Here is a 15,396-nt window from a genome sequence, read left to right as displayed (position 1 = left end):
GTCTCAGGTTCTCCGCTGTTGACCATCTCCAAGGTAACCCTCTAGGCAACGAATGACTCTACCCCTGTGAAATAAAGGCTATTATTCCATTGAAGCTGTGGCATGGAAACCGGATAAGGAGATGCTTACTGCTGTCTTTTTGGAAGATACGTTTTCATAAAGGTGGCTTTGTTTTAATTGAATACGAGTCCAGGGCTTCTGGCTATGAAAATCATATGTGTGTGTGTTTGGGGGTGAATTTGGAAAGGGAAAGAAGCTCTGTATACATAATATATATGTGTGTATAGCTGTGTGTGTGGATGAGTATGCTGGCACCATTCCTGTTCAGGACAGAAAACACACTGCTTATTTACCAGAATTGTATGGTAGGGAGGGGGGTCTCAGATGCTTCACTGAATTAGGGACCATAAACTTCACCCCTATGTTGCCTTATGGCCCATCTGTTGCTTTAAGTATGTGCTCCTGTGTGCCACCTGTGCTTCAAGTATGATCCTAGTGGGTAGTTCTGTGTTGTCTAATGTCAATCCTAGAATTGCTTATGTTCTGTTTCAGCATTTCTTCAACTCTGTATTGGATTCTTGCTAATTCGATGTCTTTGTAAACTTGTGTTTATTTACTCTATGTCCTTGAATTAGCAAGAACTTGACTGTACTAATCTCACACTATGTAATCCGCCTTGAGTCTCAGCAAGAAAGTTGGACTATAAATGACATAAATAAAGTTAAATAAATAGACAATACTGAACATTCATATGGCACTTTCAGAGTCTAAAGTGTTTCTCATGTATTGTATTCCTTACAAACAGCCCTGCAAGGTGGGCCAGTATTATTATCCACTTATTGCAGATCACTCACTCTCATTCCAATCTGGGTCTAGCCCAAGGTCATACCCAGTGGGGGAGAAAATTTCCTTTCTGTTATCTGACACAGGCGTGTATGTGTCCTACAGAGTTTCATTATTTGCCCTTGCTGCAAAGAACATTTGCTCCAAGGTGGCAAAGTGAAAGAAGGTAACCTAGACATTTTTTTCCCTTATCATTCCTATTGCACTGAGTTTGTAGCTATATTTTAAAACAGGTTTGTGGCTCTACATCCTATTCTTTGTGTATTTGCTGATTTATATATTGCACAGAATTTGTATCCCTCACTGTTGAGGGTAATGTTAATTTGTAATAGCCAAAGGCTATATACAATAAACCAGGGCTTTTTTTCAGCTGGAACGCAGTGGAATGGAGTTCCAGAACCTCTTGAAAATGGTCACATGGCCAGCAGCCATGTGACCATTTTCGCTGAGGGCAACCCACTGAGTTTCACTGCCTCTTTTCCCAGAAAAAAAGCCCTGCAATAAATGGAACTTGAGAACACCCTAATCTGGCTGTGGTGAGAAAGGTTTGTCTTTCAGGATTGGAACACAGTACTGAGAGAAGTTCTAACAACAGAACAAAAGAGGAGGGATCTGCTCAGCTTTGTAGAAGATACTGGCTGGACCCATCTGAATATCTCAAGAAATATATGAATAATCCAATTGACAGAGATAAGGACTGTGTTCAATGAAAAAAAGAAAATCAGAATAATAAAAAAAAGAACCTTGGAAATTCCAAACAAATTGTCTCCTATTTGTAAGTCCAAACTTCAAAAGCAAGGGAGAAATTTGTTGGGAAGAATTTTGGAAGCATCTCCGTTTTCTTATCCTGTTATTTAAAACAGTCCTAGCTTTGTCTGATTCTTTAAAAACCATGTTAGGACCCTCCCTCTGAAAACTTTCAAACCAGAAAGAACTCCAACCCTTTCACACAGTGTGCTGCAGAGTGGAAAACGGGGCTGTGGCCCTCTCTCTGCCCCTAAACCGTGGACTTTGCTCTTTAAGAGCTCCGTGTGAGGCTTTGGCCAGAGATAACCAAGTTCAAATCTCTGTTCCCCTTTGAAACTCACTGGGTGACCTTGGGCCAGTCGCCATCTCTGAACTTAGCCTACCTCACAGGGTCGTGATGGGGATAAAATGGGAGGAAGTGAGAAGCCGTGTGTATGGCTGTAATCTCTTAGGAGGAAGGGGAGTGTGAAAAAATCTGCTACAGTATAAAAGGTGAGCCATATTGTCGATGACTTACCTTTTATTCTTGTCCAGCTGCAGTCCGCCTAAGCCTCTGCAGCCTCAGGAGGACCTGAAGCAGCTTAGCTCCATCCTTTCCAGCCCTGACAGACATAATGCTTCCCGGGTGGTGCGATAGGCCCTGGAGTGCTCCTGTGCTCTGCACCAGCTTGATTTCCACCAGTCTGAGGCCAAATCGGGCCTCTGCGAGGCACAGGAATGCTGCCACAGTGGTGCAACAGGCCCTGGAGTGCTTTTGCAGTCTGCACCAGCTGGATTTCCACCTGTTTGAGGCTGAATCGGGCCAGTGCAAGGCACCAGGCCCTGGAGTGCTCTTGTGCTCCACACCAGATGGATTTCCTCCCATTTGAGGATGAATCAGGCTGGTGTGGAGCACAGAAATGCTGCTGGGGGAGTGCGATGGGCCTTGGAGTGCTCCTGTGCTCCACACCGGCCTGATTTCTGCCTGTTTGAGGCCTAAATTGGCCCATTGCGGAGCACAGGGATGCTGCTGGGGTGGTGCATGCCTCCAAAAAGCCCCGCTAGAGCCCATTGTACTGTTAAACACAATGGGCTTTGGTGCTAGTAGAATATATATATAAATAAGAAGCCAATAAAAGGCAGCTGTACTCTTGGTATGGTCTCTCAGCTGCTTCTCAGCTGCAAAGGTGAGCAGCTCTTGGGAGTAGGGGAACTAACGGGGGGTCAGAAGGAATATGTGTTTTGGAAATGGAATTCAGTATGGTGATGTATAAAGCACCTTGCTCGATGAGAAGAATATTGATTCAGTATTTCTATTAACTGTCGCAAACACTGAGAATTGAGGTCTAAGAGCTCTTTGGAACACCTAGATTTAGATCTTAAGTGTCAGAGGAGCTGTGCTAGAGGAAGTTAACATTCCTCTTTTTCTTTCCACCGTATCCTTCTGTGCCTTCCCAAATTGTGCTCCTGTTCTGGATCTCCACAGGAGCAGCATGGGGGCAAAATGAGGGAAGGGGTCTGCTTTGAGAGGGAGAATTGGCAGAAATCTCCCTCCCAACTCCTGCAATGGGAACATTGTTCCATCAGTAAAACTACTGTTATGCCAAAAGAATAGTAACTTAGGATCCAAGCCCCAGTGATTGAAGGGACAGAGGAGATTATCCTGGTGCTGCCTAGAGTTGCCAACCTCCAGGCTCCTGTAATTACAACTGATATCCAGAGAGAAGAGATCAGTTCCCTTGGAGAAAATAGCTGGACCATATGGCATTATACCCCATGGAGGTTCCTCCCCTTCCCGAACTCCTCCCTCCCAAGGTTCCACCTCCAAATCTCCAGGAATTTCCTAAGCCAGAGTTTGTAACCCTAGGGTACCTTATTGTATCTAGAACATAAGGAAGGAAGGAAGACTCCATGGATGAACACCAGGTGGCAGCAACAGATGCAGTTTAATAGTGAAGTTCCTCTTCTGCATTGGGTCACAGTGAAAACAGGACTAGCTTCCTTCTAGAATTTCCTTTAATCCTTTATGTTCACTTTTAGGAGCGAGTTAGCATATGATGACCCAGAAAGGTCTGTAATACTGGCCTGGATCAAGGAATGTTGTCAACACCACACTGCCCTACCTGTTGGACTGTCAAGATATGCCTTGATTTTGCCTCATTCAGCTGCAGAGCGTCTACTTAAATTAGCAAATCACTCTGTTGGAAGCTGCCTGTGGGAGCCTCCCTGAAGGCAGTCAAACAACTGCTGGCACAGAAGAAAGAAACACATAAAGACCCTTTGAGTATAGACTGTAGACTTTCTGAGCATTCATTGGCAGCAGAAACATTTCATGGACATTAAGTTTTGGTCCCATCATGAGAAGACAAGACTCACTGGAAAAGACAATAATGCTAGGAAAAGTTCAAGGTAGTAGGAAAAAGGAAGACCCAACATGAGGTGGATTGAGTCCATAAAGGAAGCTACGGCCTACAATTTTCAACACTTAAGCTAGACTGTCGATGAGAGGACACTTTGGAGGTTGTTAATTCATAGGGTCTCCATAAGTCGGAAGTGATTTGATGGCACATAGCACACACAAACACATTTTTTGTAAGCCGATTTCAGGACTTCGAGAAGGAAAGTGGGATAAACATGTTTCTCATCATCATAACAAATAAAAATGTCTGTAAAAGGCTCCTTGGTTTGTTGTGATACTGACGTATTCATCGCGGATACTCTCTTACCCACCAAAATCATCCCCAGAAGCACCTTAGTTATTCCTTCATCCCAAACATTAACTAAAACCCTCCGTTAGTCCCTTTGAGAATCCAGATCAGCAAAAAATCCCAGGCTTGAAGTTCCGCGAGATTCTTTCTATAAACTTTGAATAAACCTTACGATATTATCCAGTCCTTTTTTTCCAGATGGAAAAGTAAGCCAGCCTTTGTCGAAGAAGTTTATAATGCCATGGAATCCGTTAATAACGTGGTACCAAGTCACTGGGACACCGTTGTCCTCTAATCTTTTCTTGTAGAGCAACCCGTCATCCCTCAAGACGTCATATTCGCAGGTCAAAATGTACGTCTGGGGGAGCTGCCGAACTACGGTGTCTTCAGCAAGCAGTGGTGAAATTTCTGGCCCGCACACGCACTTAACCTCTCCATACACTTCCTCTGCACAGGAAACGGGCACCGAAGGCTTGTAACCTCTGGCCTTGAATTCTTTAGGGATGTTGTCGGCACTTAGCCACTTCCTGTAGTGCAGCTTTTGGTCCACAGGTACATGGGACCCTTGCAAGACCTCTTCCAGTAGGGACGCTTCTCCATTCAGGTAGTGCAAAAAATAGAACGCAGCTTTTTCCCGGTACAAAACAGGCACAGCCTGGTTTTGCTGGTATGAAGGCAAGTTGAAGTCTATGGCTTGGAGACCGGGATAAATGAGGATCTGAGCATACACTTTTGCGAGGCCTCGTCTACCCACTAAGGTTTGGCACACCCCAGCGGCAAGGCTGCCCCCAGCACTGTCGCCTGCAACGATGATGTGAGTTTCGTCCACACCGTAGTCATTGGCATTCTGAAGAAAGTGGGTGGTGGCAGCGAGGCAATCATTAAGCTGAGCTGGATATTTGTATTCCGGAGCTAGGCGGTACCTGAAGACATCAATTCAAATTGGAAATATCATTAGCTGGATCGTGTTGGGATGGTTACCCATAATGCACCATCATGTACTTTATAACAAAGTAAGATCATAAGACTTCCCTTGCTCCATTCCATGGGTTGCCCCACATTACTCACCTCCCCGATTCTGGCAAGACTAGGAAAATTAATTCCAGAAGCATGCATAGTTGGCCGACAACATCCAGTTTTCCTTCCTGTGCATCTTTCCTTCCCCTCTCTGTTGTGTTGACAAAACACTCCAAAAAAGCAATTGCTATGTGATCACGTGCACAAATAGGTTAAGATTCTTTTTGTGCAGTGTTTTTCTTGGTGTGCCCATTTGCTCCTGTGAGCTGGTAATATTTATTTACTAATACACGCAAATCTTGCCTTTCCTCCCTTATAACATTATAATAACATTTGATTTATACACTGCCCTTCAGGTCAACTTAATGCCCATTCAGAGTGGTTTACAAAGTGTGTTATTATTATCCTCATGACAATCACCCTGTGAGGTGGGTGGGGCTGAGAGAGCTCCTAGAAGCTGTGACTGACTCAAGGTGACCCAGCTGCCTTCAGACGGAGAAGTGAGGAATCAAACCCGGTTATCCAGATTAGAGTCCTGCTGCTCTTAACCACTACACCAAACTGGCTTCATGGGCTAGTGTATCTAGAAGTCCCAGGAGCATTCCCATTCAGATACTAACCAGATTCCGATCTTCATTGTATTGAATAATTATCTTTGATTCTATTAGGCACTACTACTATTATAATGTATACTTTGCCTCATTTTTTAAAATAAATTGCTTCAATAAGCCAGAAATCAAACATCATATCCCAAATTCCTGCACATTTTGGGGTTGTTTGGTGGCTTCACACGGGTGCAAGCAAACTAAGGAGGGAGTGGGAAGAGAGAGCTAGGCATACAAAATAACCACCTCTTTCCCCTGTGTCCTCCAACAGCCAGGAATATTGGCTTGTACCTTACAGGTTTGCTCAGCCTTTTGGGGAAATTCATTCATTCATTCATTCATTCATTCATTCATTCATTCATTCATTCATTCATTCATTCATTCATTCATTCATTCATATGCTGCCTTTCTCCCCTTCCAGTGGGGATTTGAACTTGAGCCTCCCAGATCTTAGATAGACACTCTAACTCTTACCCTTTTCAATGACCTCCAAGGACCCTTCCAATATTCTAAGGAAGGGGCATCTAACATTAATGATAACAGGGGTGCCCTTTTGTGAGCAAAAGCACTGCCATTTTTCTTGCTAGCTTGAAATACAATCCACAACAAAAAGGACCACGGTGTTAGATGTAAGACTAACAAAAACTACAATCATGTAGTAGGAAAATTTACAAACAATACATAGGGGAAATAGTCCTCACATAAGTGTCTAGTAACGATCCTATCAGTAACTTGTAGAAGCCTATATAATCCACTGTTCACCCAATCAATGCAGCTAGTCATATACAATCCAAAATAAATACCATTTACTGGCAAAATACACATCAAATATAAGTTCTTATATCCAATACAATCCACAATAACACAAAATCAACGTGATTCTGGTTATAAACCACATTTTGATGGAAAATACCCTAGGTATTGTTTGTAAATTTTCTTACTGTTGGAAATAGCAATGTCTGGTGTACAAGAAGGAAGAAGGGAAGAAGAGCGTTCCATAAAGGGGTCAGCAAGGAACAGTTAGTTAGGACAGTGAGTTCAGCATCTCTCTTGTTTCCTAATGATCATTTCCTTGTCTTGTCTCCTATTGGACTAAACAGGGCAATATCCTGCTTCTTCTCTCGCCTGATATCTCTCTTCTAGATGCAGTCAGATAGCAAGCATCTGTCTCTATCTCTCCTCTTTACTCTCAAGTATGTAGTTCCTAAATAAACTCTTTTTAACCTCTTTAACCAGCACTGCGTGACCACCGCTGCGTTTATTCCTCCTATGCCTTCATCTACTACACGACTGTAGTTTTTGTTAGTCTTATAGCTTGAAATACAAAGCAGTACAGTTGCTTGGCCTTGAGAATGTAACTGTGTAGAAAATAGTTTAGACAGCAAGATGGTAGATGCAGTAAACACAAACTGGCTGAAGCTAGCTAGCTAAAGGAGATGGGCAAGTTCCTCTGGAGAAGAGACACAAAAGGAGGTGGGCTTTCCTCAGAACAGAGGCTTTGTCTCAAAAAGAACAGGGTATAAAATATGCCCCCACCTTTCTTGGGTGGGCTCAGAGTGTTTTTTCTTGCCTGGAACTCTGTCCCCTTGTTTCATAAAATAAAAGCTTTTCTTCTTCAAAGTTCTCTAAGGCTCTTTCCACACGTTCTTAAAGGAATGGCCCACTCACCAAATGCTGGCGGCTTTCCCCCTTGACTCCAGACGTCTCCGTTTTCAAAATGGTTCCAGGCTGTTTGGCTTCCATTTTTTTGGCGCCTTTTCTGGAATGGAAAAATGGAAGCCAAACAGCCTGCAACGTCTGGAGTTAAGGGGGAAAGCAGCCAGAGTTCGGTGAGTGGGCCGTCTCTTTAAGAATGTGTGGAAATGGCCCAAGTCTTGGCATAATCATTGGGCAAAAGCACCAGGTCAAAACAAACCAAAGCATTTTTACAATACTATGACCATTAAATCCAGAATCTAAAATTATCTGATTGCACCCCTGAATATGTAGAAAATATGTGAAATTGTATTCAGAACAGCAGTTTTCACTGCTTTCAAAAAAGGAGGCACCGTCAAAAAGACGTTAGACAACAGCTGTGCTTGGGTCCACTGCACAATCAGGTTGCTTTGACGGAGTAGGGAACAAGTGGTTTCCTGACCCAAGTATACAACATAAGCTTCCCGAAACACATTGGGCTTGACTTACTCCACAGACACAACCACCGCTTCACTTTCTTTGGAGATATAACGACACATCTTGTCATAGGATCCTGCAAAGCAAATAATTCCAGAGATGTCTTATTTGTGAATGAAAGAAGATCACCTCCCATTATTCATGTACCTCCCACCCCATCCCAGGATGATAACAATTTATGAAAAAGCAGTCATGAAATACGCCAGTGAAATTGCTGTTACAGTGAAACTGTGGCTGATTCCGCACACGTTGGATAATGCACTTCCAATCCTCTTTATAGATCATTTGGAATGGATTTTTTCATATGCGGAACAAAAAATCCACCTCAAACGATTGATAAAGTGCATTGAAAGTGCATTATCGAACATGTGCGGAATCAGCCTGTAACCAGTAAAACATTAGGGAGGAATCAATATTCCCTTATTACATGTCTTTGGCTATTCATTTATATTGATGCCAGTGGCTTCTGTTATCTGATTTACACTCTTGCAGTGCAATCCTAAAAAGAGTTATCCCAGTCTAAGACCACTGATTTCAATGGGCTTAGACTGGAGTAACTCTTCTTAGGATTGCTTTGCTAGTCTTGTAGAGTCTTTTTTTATTGTCGACCTATGGTGTACAGTGTTGATATGCAATTTATCAATGTGCACGTACACCATTTTTATATTCTCTCTTTGTAATGCTGATTTATTGATGCACAGTAAAAATTGGGGAAATGCGTATATATTGTAAGGAATCAGGTCTGGATTTATGCACAAGCTAAGTAAGCTACAGTTAGAGTTTCAGATGAAGAGGGGCCTCTAAATTAAAGAAAGTACCAAAAATTATTTTAAAAAATAATGCTACGGGGCTTGTTAAACTTCACATAACTTAGGGGCACAGCCTATCTTAATCTGGCCATATGGGAAATGCTCATTTGTAAAGAAAGGAAAATAAAGAATTATAGTTTTAACATGCACACAGAGATCGTGAAATGTGAACAAAGGATTTGGGAGTCAAAACAGCAGGGAAGAGAAGCCTGAAATTCTCTCTTGTGGGCACATGGACTATGGATTTGTTCAGCTAGTAATTACTGTGTCTGCTTCCAAATATCAGATTTTTGAAGGAACTGATGGGAAGAAGGACTGGAGAATTCGTGGAATTTCAGACTACATTGAGGGCTAATTAGAAGGAACAGCCACAGTTCTGAAAGTTATGTGGAAGTCAAACTCTCACCTGTAGAAGTCCTGCCTAGCTCTTTCTGGTTTCTAGGAGTGAAACTACATGGGATGGAGTAGTTCTTCAAGTCAGATTTCTCGGGAAGTTTGCAAAATGCACTTGACCGCAATTTGCAGTGTTTATGGGTTGCATGGACAGAGGGAATTTTAAATATTTCCACCCCTGTTATTTCCCCGAACACTAACCTTAACCCTGGAGCTGTGACGCTCTCCATGCAAAAAAGCAGGGCTTTTTTTCAGGGGGAACGCGGGGGAACGGAGTTCCGGAACCTCTTGAAAATTCTAAATCTCCCCCTCCCTGGTTCTATTTGTTTTTTGACCTTTGTGTTGTAAGGGAGTCCCCATCCAAATGCAGTGTGCCCCTCCACCTAGGATGCTTTTGCATTTTATGGAGGAAGATGATATGTGATTGCAGAAGGAAACCGAAAATGTCACATGTAATAAAGAATTGCAGGTTTGATATGTTCAAGGGAGAACTGAAATAAAAAATGGGGATCTGGGGTATGTGTGTCAAAGTAGCAGGAATGTACCACTGGAAATCATCACTCCCAGAGGATTATATTCCTTGGAAATTATATTCCTAGGAGACAGTTTCAAGTGATTAGCCATGTTGGTCTACAGTTGAGGAGCAAGATTCGGATACCGTAGCACCTTAAAGATCAACTAGATTTCTAGGATATGAGCTTTCGAGAGTTAAATCTGAAAAGGCTCCCTCTAGGATGTAAGAGAATAGGACTGGAAAAAAATTCATTATCTGGATTAATTCCCCGGTGCAAATTCAGTGAAGATAAACTTCTGCAAATGTAACTCACTGATGCTTCCAAACATCCATCCGCCCCCGTGAAAGAAAACGACGCCTTTCCTTCGGCCAGCAGAGGGAGCTTTCGGCTGGTAAATTCGGACAGGTACATGTTTAAACTTCGTATCTTTAATGAAAAGTTTAGTGTCTTTGCCTAGCTTTGGTCCGCTTCTCAAATACCGGATGAACTGGAGTTGACTACAGATATGCAGATTCTCCAAAATCCTTCCCTTTGTGGGGAGAGGGAGAGAGAGAGTTATTTAGTCAAAGGTTGTATCCTTCTTCCCTGTGCTTTATAAACTTTTAAAAAATGCATACAGTATATATACCTAGAGGGAAGGGGGGGGGGAGCCTACCTGCCCTGTTCCTTTAACAACTCAGTATTCAGCTTACATCTGCTGTCAGCCCAATTCATAGGCTCTTCTTTGACTGGAAATGCTACAAAAACTAGACTCCTGATCCCGTGTATAAACTCATGTGTGCTGGATTCCATGCAGACATTCAACCAAACATGTCAACATGTCAATACTGAGGCCAGCACCTGTGGGTCTGATCCTATATGCCTCTACATATGCAAGTGCTCCATAGTTCTGGGTAAGAAACAGCAAATTTAAGGATGCAACCACTGGCTATGAAATTCATCTGATTTTGAATATCGAGTTTGTCTAACTGGCCCAGACTAATGCACTTGTAGCTGCATTAACAACTATTGACAACTTCTTCTCTCGAAATACAGATGAAGGACTTTCCCTTGCTGGGTCTGTTAATGGTCCACTTTGTCCTTTTCTCTTTGGCATGAGCAGGGCTGAGCAGGTTACCCCCTGCTCAGCTTCCTTCTCATCCAACACATTTGTCCTACATTTTACTCCTTTCCCTGGCCTGGACAGCACAGGCAAGCCCTATCTTGCCAGATCTCAGAAGCTAAGCAGGGCTGGCCTTGGTTAGTAATTGGATGAGAGACCTCCAATGAAGACTAGGGTTGCAGAGGGTTGCAGATGGCAAACCACCTCGGTTAGTCTCTTGCTATGAAAACCCCACCAGGGTTGCCCTAAATCAGCTATGACTTGAAGGCACTCTTCAAAACCATCAAATTAGATACAGCCAGGGCTTTTTTCTGGGAAAAGAGGTGGTAGAACTTGTGGGTTGCCTTTGGAGAAAATGGTCATATGGCTGGTGGCCCCGCCCCCTGATCTCCAGACAGAGGGGAGTTGAGATTGCCCTCCATGCCACTCGGTGCAGAGGGCAATCTAAACTCCTTTCTGTCTGGAGATCAGGGGGCGGGGCCACCAGCCATGTGACCATTTTCAAGAGGTTCCAGAACTCTGTTCCACCATGTTCCAGCTGAAAAAAAGCCCTGGATACAGCATCTCTTCATTTTGGGGATAACCCCCCCCCCTTTGTACTTTGGGGATTTTCCTACAAGCTTGGGAGTTCATAGAAACATATTCTCGTTCTGTACCCAGCCCCAGTGTGTGGATTTTTTGATCCACATTTTGTGGCCAACTTCTGAATTAGATATGCTGTAACTTAAGTACTTCCAATATTCTGATAATTTTTCACAATAGCAACCTCCTTGAGTTTATAGCAGGGATAGACAAGTATGGCTTTTTCCATAAAACAACTATGACTTAAGAGCAGTTTTAATTTTTTTTTTAAATCCATGCTTAAGTTGGAGAGTTAATTTAGAGAATTTCTAAAACCAGTTCTGAGTCGGGAGCATGCAACAGTTGGCTGCGACTTCCTAACTCCATAGACACTGCACATTCATAAAACACTTCACAAGGCTAGTCTTAATCATGCAAACAATTGCTAGTGGTGTAGTGGATAGATTGTCAGCCCAGCACCATGATGGCTGAGGTCCAAATCCGCCCACTCTGCCATGAAACTCACTGGGCGACCTTGAGCTAGTTCCTCTCAGCCATACTTATAAGACTGTTGTGAAGACTGGAGGTGGGTGGAATCAAGTGTCTGGGAGGAAGTCAGGGTGATAATCTCATATAACAAAAGGTTATTTTTGTGCCAGGTTTTACTGATTCATAACACCAGGGCTTTTTTTCAGGGGGAACGCGGGGGAATGGAGTTCCGGAACCTCTTGAAAATGGTCACATGGCTGGTGGCCCTGCCCCCTGATCTCCAGACAGAGGGGAGCTTAGATGGCCCTCCGCGCCACTCAGTGGCGTGGAGGGCAATCTAAACTCCCCTCTGTCTGGAGATCAGGGGGCGGGGCCACCATCCATGTGACCATTTTCTCTGAGAGCAACCCACTGAGTTCCACCACCTCTTTTCCCAGAAAAAAAACCCTGCATAACACATTGGTACCAAAAAGAATCTCGACACAATCATACATATAAATGAATTGATTGGTCTTTCTTTTACAGACGTATTGGTAAGGCAGAGGTGAAAGAAAGATACGTGAAATTTAGGAACAGAAAACAAACTGCGTTTGTGGTGGGGGGTGGGTGGGTGGGCAATGGAGGATGTCTAGTGTATCATCTCCAGTTCAGATACAAGACCAGGTAATGCAGAAGTTCAACAGCCATAAAGAAAAACAGGAGGAGAATTTGGGAAGCATCCTTTCAGTCTCTGATTTACTGACGTGTGGGTGAATGACACATTTTAAAAAAGCAATCTCATTCTGATTATAGGAAGGTTGTTTTTGGATAGCCCTTTAAAATAGGCACGTGTGTAGAGGGGACCTATGGCAAACTGAACATGCTCCAGTAAATAATTTTAGAAAAGTATAAAAAGTATAAGGAAAATTTTAAAAAAACATAGGGGACAATGGAGGAACAGGATGGAAGAAGGCTGCTCCTTCTAGAGTTGCCAACCTCCAGGTGGTGGTTGGAGATCTCCTGGAATTTCAACTGATCTCCAGGGCACAGCGGTCAGTTCCCCTGGAAAAAAGGGCTTTTTTGGAGGGTGGACTCTATGGCATTATATCCTGCTGAGGTCCCTCCCCTCCCCAGACACCGACCTCTCTGGGCCCCACCTCCAAATCTCCAGGAATTCTCCAACCTGGAGCTGGCAACCCTAGCTCCTTCCTAAAATAAAACAGTCCCAGAAGCTACTTGGCAAAAAGTCTGCCTGCTCAATTGAACCTGGAGTTTTGATCTCAAAGTTGTCAGTAACTTTGAACTTTTAGCACAAATCTTCCAGCCTAGCCCCCAAGGTTGCTTTCATGCTGTTTAAACATTTACAAGCTCATTTTCTTCTCCCTTCCCCTCTCCCGGCTATTCCCGCCTGCTTCCTGGTTTGATCTCCCCACCCCACCATTCCTCAGGGCCTGAATCGACTCACCACGACTGCCGAGCCTATCAGAAAAGCATGAATGATTCGTAACTTTGCTGGCTGCTCCACTCCTGGAGGAATCTCTGAATTGGTGGCGTCAAAATAAATGCTCCCCACAACCACCAGTATCACAGCTCCAATGAAAGCAGCCACCACTAACAGCAGCAGTGCGTAAAGAAATCCCATGGTCTCTGTAGTCTGTAGGAGAAACTGGCTGTGTCTTAGCTCTCCGAGAGGTTGGTTTGATTTGATTTCCTGTTTCTCATGTGCCAGCGCAAGACAGAAACTTCTCTCCTCCCACACCCTTGCAGAAGGCGGCTGTGCTGTTTCAAAGGCCGCATAATCAAAGAATGTGCCATTGATCTGGCTCGACAGCTGTTGTGTAAAAACATGAAAAGGGACCAAAGGAATAGCAGGAACAGGCATTGCCGTGAATGGAGATAAAGGTACACAATCTGTCTGGCGAATATTACACACAGAAAGATATTAAAACACAATGAGACAACAGGATTCTGGATTTTGTACTCGCTTACTATCTTCCTCTGATTTATGTGCAAATTTTTGAATACAGTAACAAACGAATTGCAGCACATGAATTGCTACGGGAGGTAGAAGAATCCCTTTGAAATGGATTTGAAATGGATGCTTAGCAGAGGGGGAAATGAATCTCGGCAATAACACCCTCAATGAATCATCAAAGATATAAATTTAACATCTGCCACTGTATAAACTCGCCCTGACCTGGTGAGCCTGATCTCATCACATCTCAGAACAAATTAGGCATTAGTTTAAAGGTAAAAAGAAATGACATTTGGACAGTCCCTGGCGTTGCCAACCTCCAGCCAGGGCCTGGAGATCTCCCAGAACTGCAACTGATCTCCAATCTACAGAGACCAATTTCCCTCGAGAAAAGGTGGACTGTATGGCATCAAATCTGTGCTAAGCTCTGAGCCCTCCCCAAACTCCACCCTCCCAGCCCCAAATCTCCAGGAATTTATCACCCCAGAATTGGCAACTCCAGAGGCCATCTCAATAGGGATGCTAGGCCATCTATTATGAACTAATTGACCGCCTTAACTCATTTACTGGAGCAAGTCCCATTGATAGGAATTTATTTTTATGTTAAGTTTTAAGGATTGCCACTACAGCTCTGCAAGGACCTTCCTGCTACAGCATTGCCTCGAGTGCCAAATGGGAAAGGAACATGGACTGTCATTGTGCCGTTGTGCTTACATCACTTCCTGTAAAACCCAGAAGTGACATAGCGAATGCTCTAGCAATGCTAAAGCATCCTCCATGTCATTTTGGGTTTTTACCAAAAGTCACGTAAGTGCACTGGTGCAATGCCAGCATACCAGGCCCTGCCCCCCCCATTTCCGCCCGGGGGTTGCTTAGCATTGCCAGGTGCTTGCCAGTGGCAGGCAAACTTCCAGTGATTTGCCTCCATGCCAGCTGTTGACTGATGATCCCTGGGAGGAGGCAGGGATCATTTGAATTTTTCAAAGGGGCTTTTTACACAGAGAGGAGGGCTGTATTGTAGGGAGGGCATCTCAAAGAAATGCTTCACTAATGAGTTAGGGACCATAGACGTCACCTCTATATTGCCATTTGCTTAAGGATGTGCTCCGATGTCCTACCTGTTGCTTTAAGTATGACCCCACTGGGGAGTTCTATGTGGTCTAATGTCAGTTCTGGAATTGCTTAGGCTCTATTTCAGCATTTCTTTAACTCTGTATCGGATTTTTGCTAATCTTATGCCTTTGTAAACTTGCATTTATTTACCCTAAGGTAAAGGTAAAGGTAGTCCCTTGTGCAAGCACCGAGTCATTACTGACCCATGGGGGGACATTGCATCACGATGTTTTCTTGGCAGACTTTTTATGGTTTGCCATTGCCTTCCCCAGTCATCTACACTTTACCCCCAGGAAACTGGGGACTCATTTTTCCAACCTCGGAAGGATGGAAGGCTGAGTCAACCTTGAGCCGGTTATTTGCACCTGGTTTCCGCCAGGATCGAACTC

The 15,396-nt window shown here is 43.7% G+C and overlaps 1 protein-coding gene across 1 annotated transcript; it reads right to left on the bottom strand.

The window, feature by feature from the left end:
* Positions 1-3,496: 3,496 nt before the first annotated feature.
* LOC129344700 (arylacetamide deacetylase-like 4) lies at positions 3,497-13,610 on the bottom strand. Its single transcript, XM_055001538.1, has 4 exons — positions 13,385-13,610; positions 10,101-10,317; positions 8,084-8,147; positions 3,497-5,200 (listed from the first exon to the last, which is right to left on the bottom strand). The coding sequence occupies exons 1-4, from the start codon at positions 13,559-13,561 to the stop codon at positions 4,426-4,428; spliced, it is 1,233 nt and encodes a 410-aa protein (XP_054857513.1). The 5' UTR covers positions 13,562-13,610; the 3' UTR covers positions 3,497-4,425.
* Between the last annotated feature and the right edge of the window lie 1,786 nt (positions 13,611-15,396).

This window comes from Eublepharis macularius, chromosome 17, assembly GCF_028583425.1.
Source record: "Eublepharis macularius isolate TG4126 chromosome 17, MPM_Emac_v1.0, whole genome shotgun sequence".
In the NCBI taxonomy this organism is placed as follows: domain Eukaryota; kingdom Metazoa; phylum Chordata; class Lepidosauria; order Squamata; family Eublepharidae; genus Eublepharis; species Eublepharis macularius.
Note: the sequence above shows the minus strand (reverse complement) of the source record. Positions and strands in the feature narration are given on the sequence as shown.

What these genes read in the sequence shown, in the direction of transcription:
- LOC129344700 (XM_055001538.1), bottom strand. Translation starts at nt 13,561, where the DNA reads ATGGGATTTCTTTACGCACTGCTGCTGTTAGTGGTGGCTGCTTTCATT. An exon ending in TGATAGGCTCGGCAGTCGTG is followed by an intron (nt 10,318 to 13,384) that starts GTGAGTCGATTC and finishes CTCCCCACAAAG; the next exon opens with GGAAGGATTTTGGAGAATCT. An exon ending in ATGGATGTTTGGAAGCATCA is followed by an intron (nt 8,148 to 10,100) that starts GTGAGTTACATT and finishes TTTGCTTTGCAG; the next exon opens with GATCCTATGACAAGATGTGT.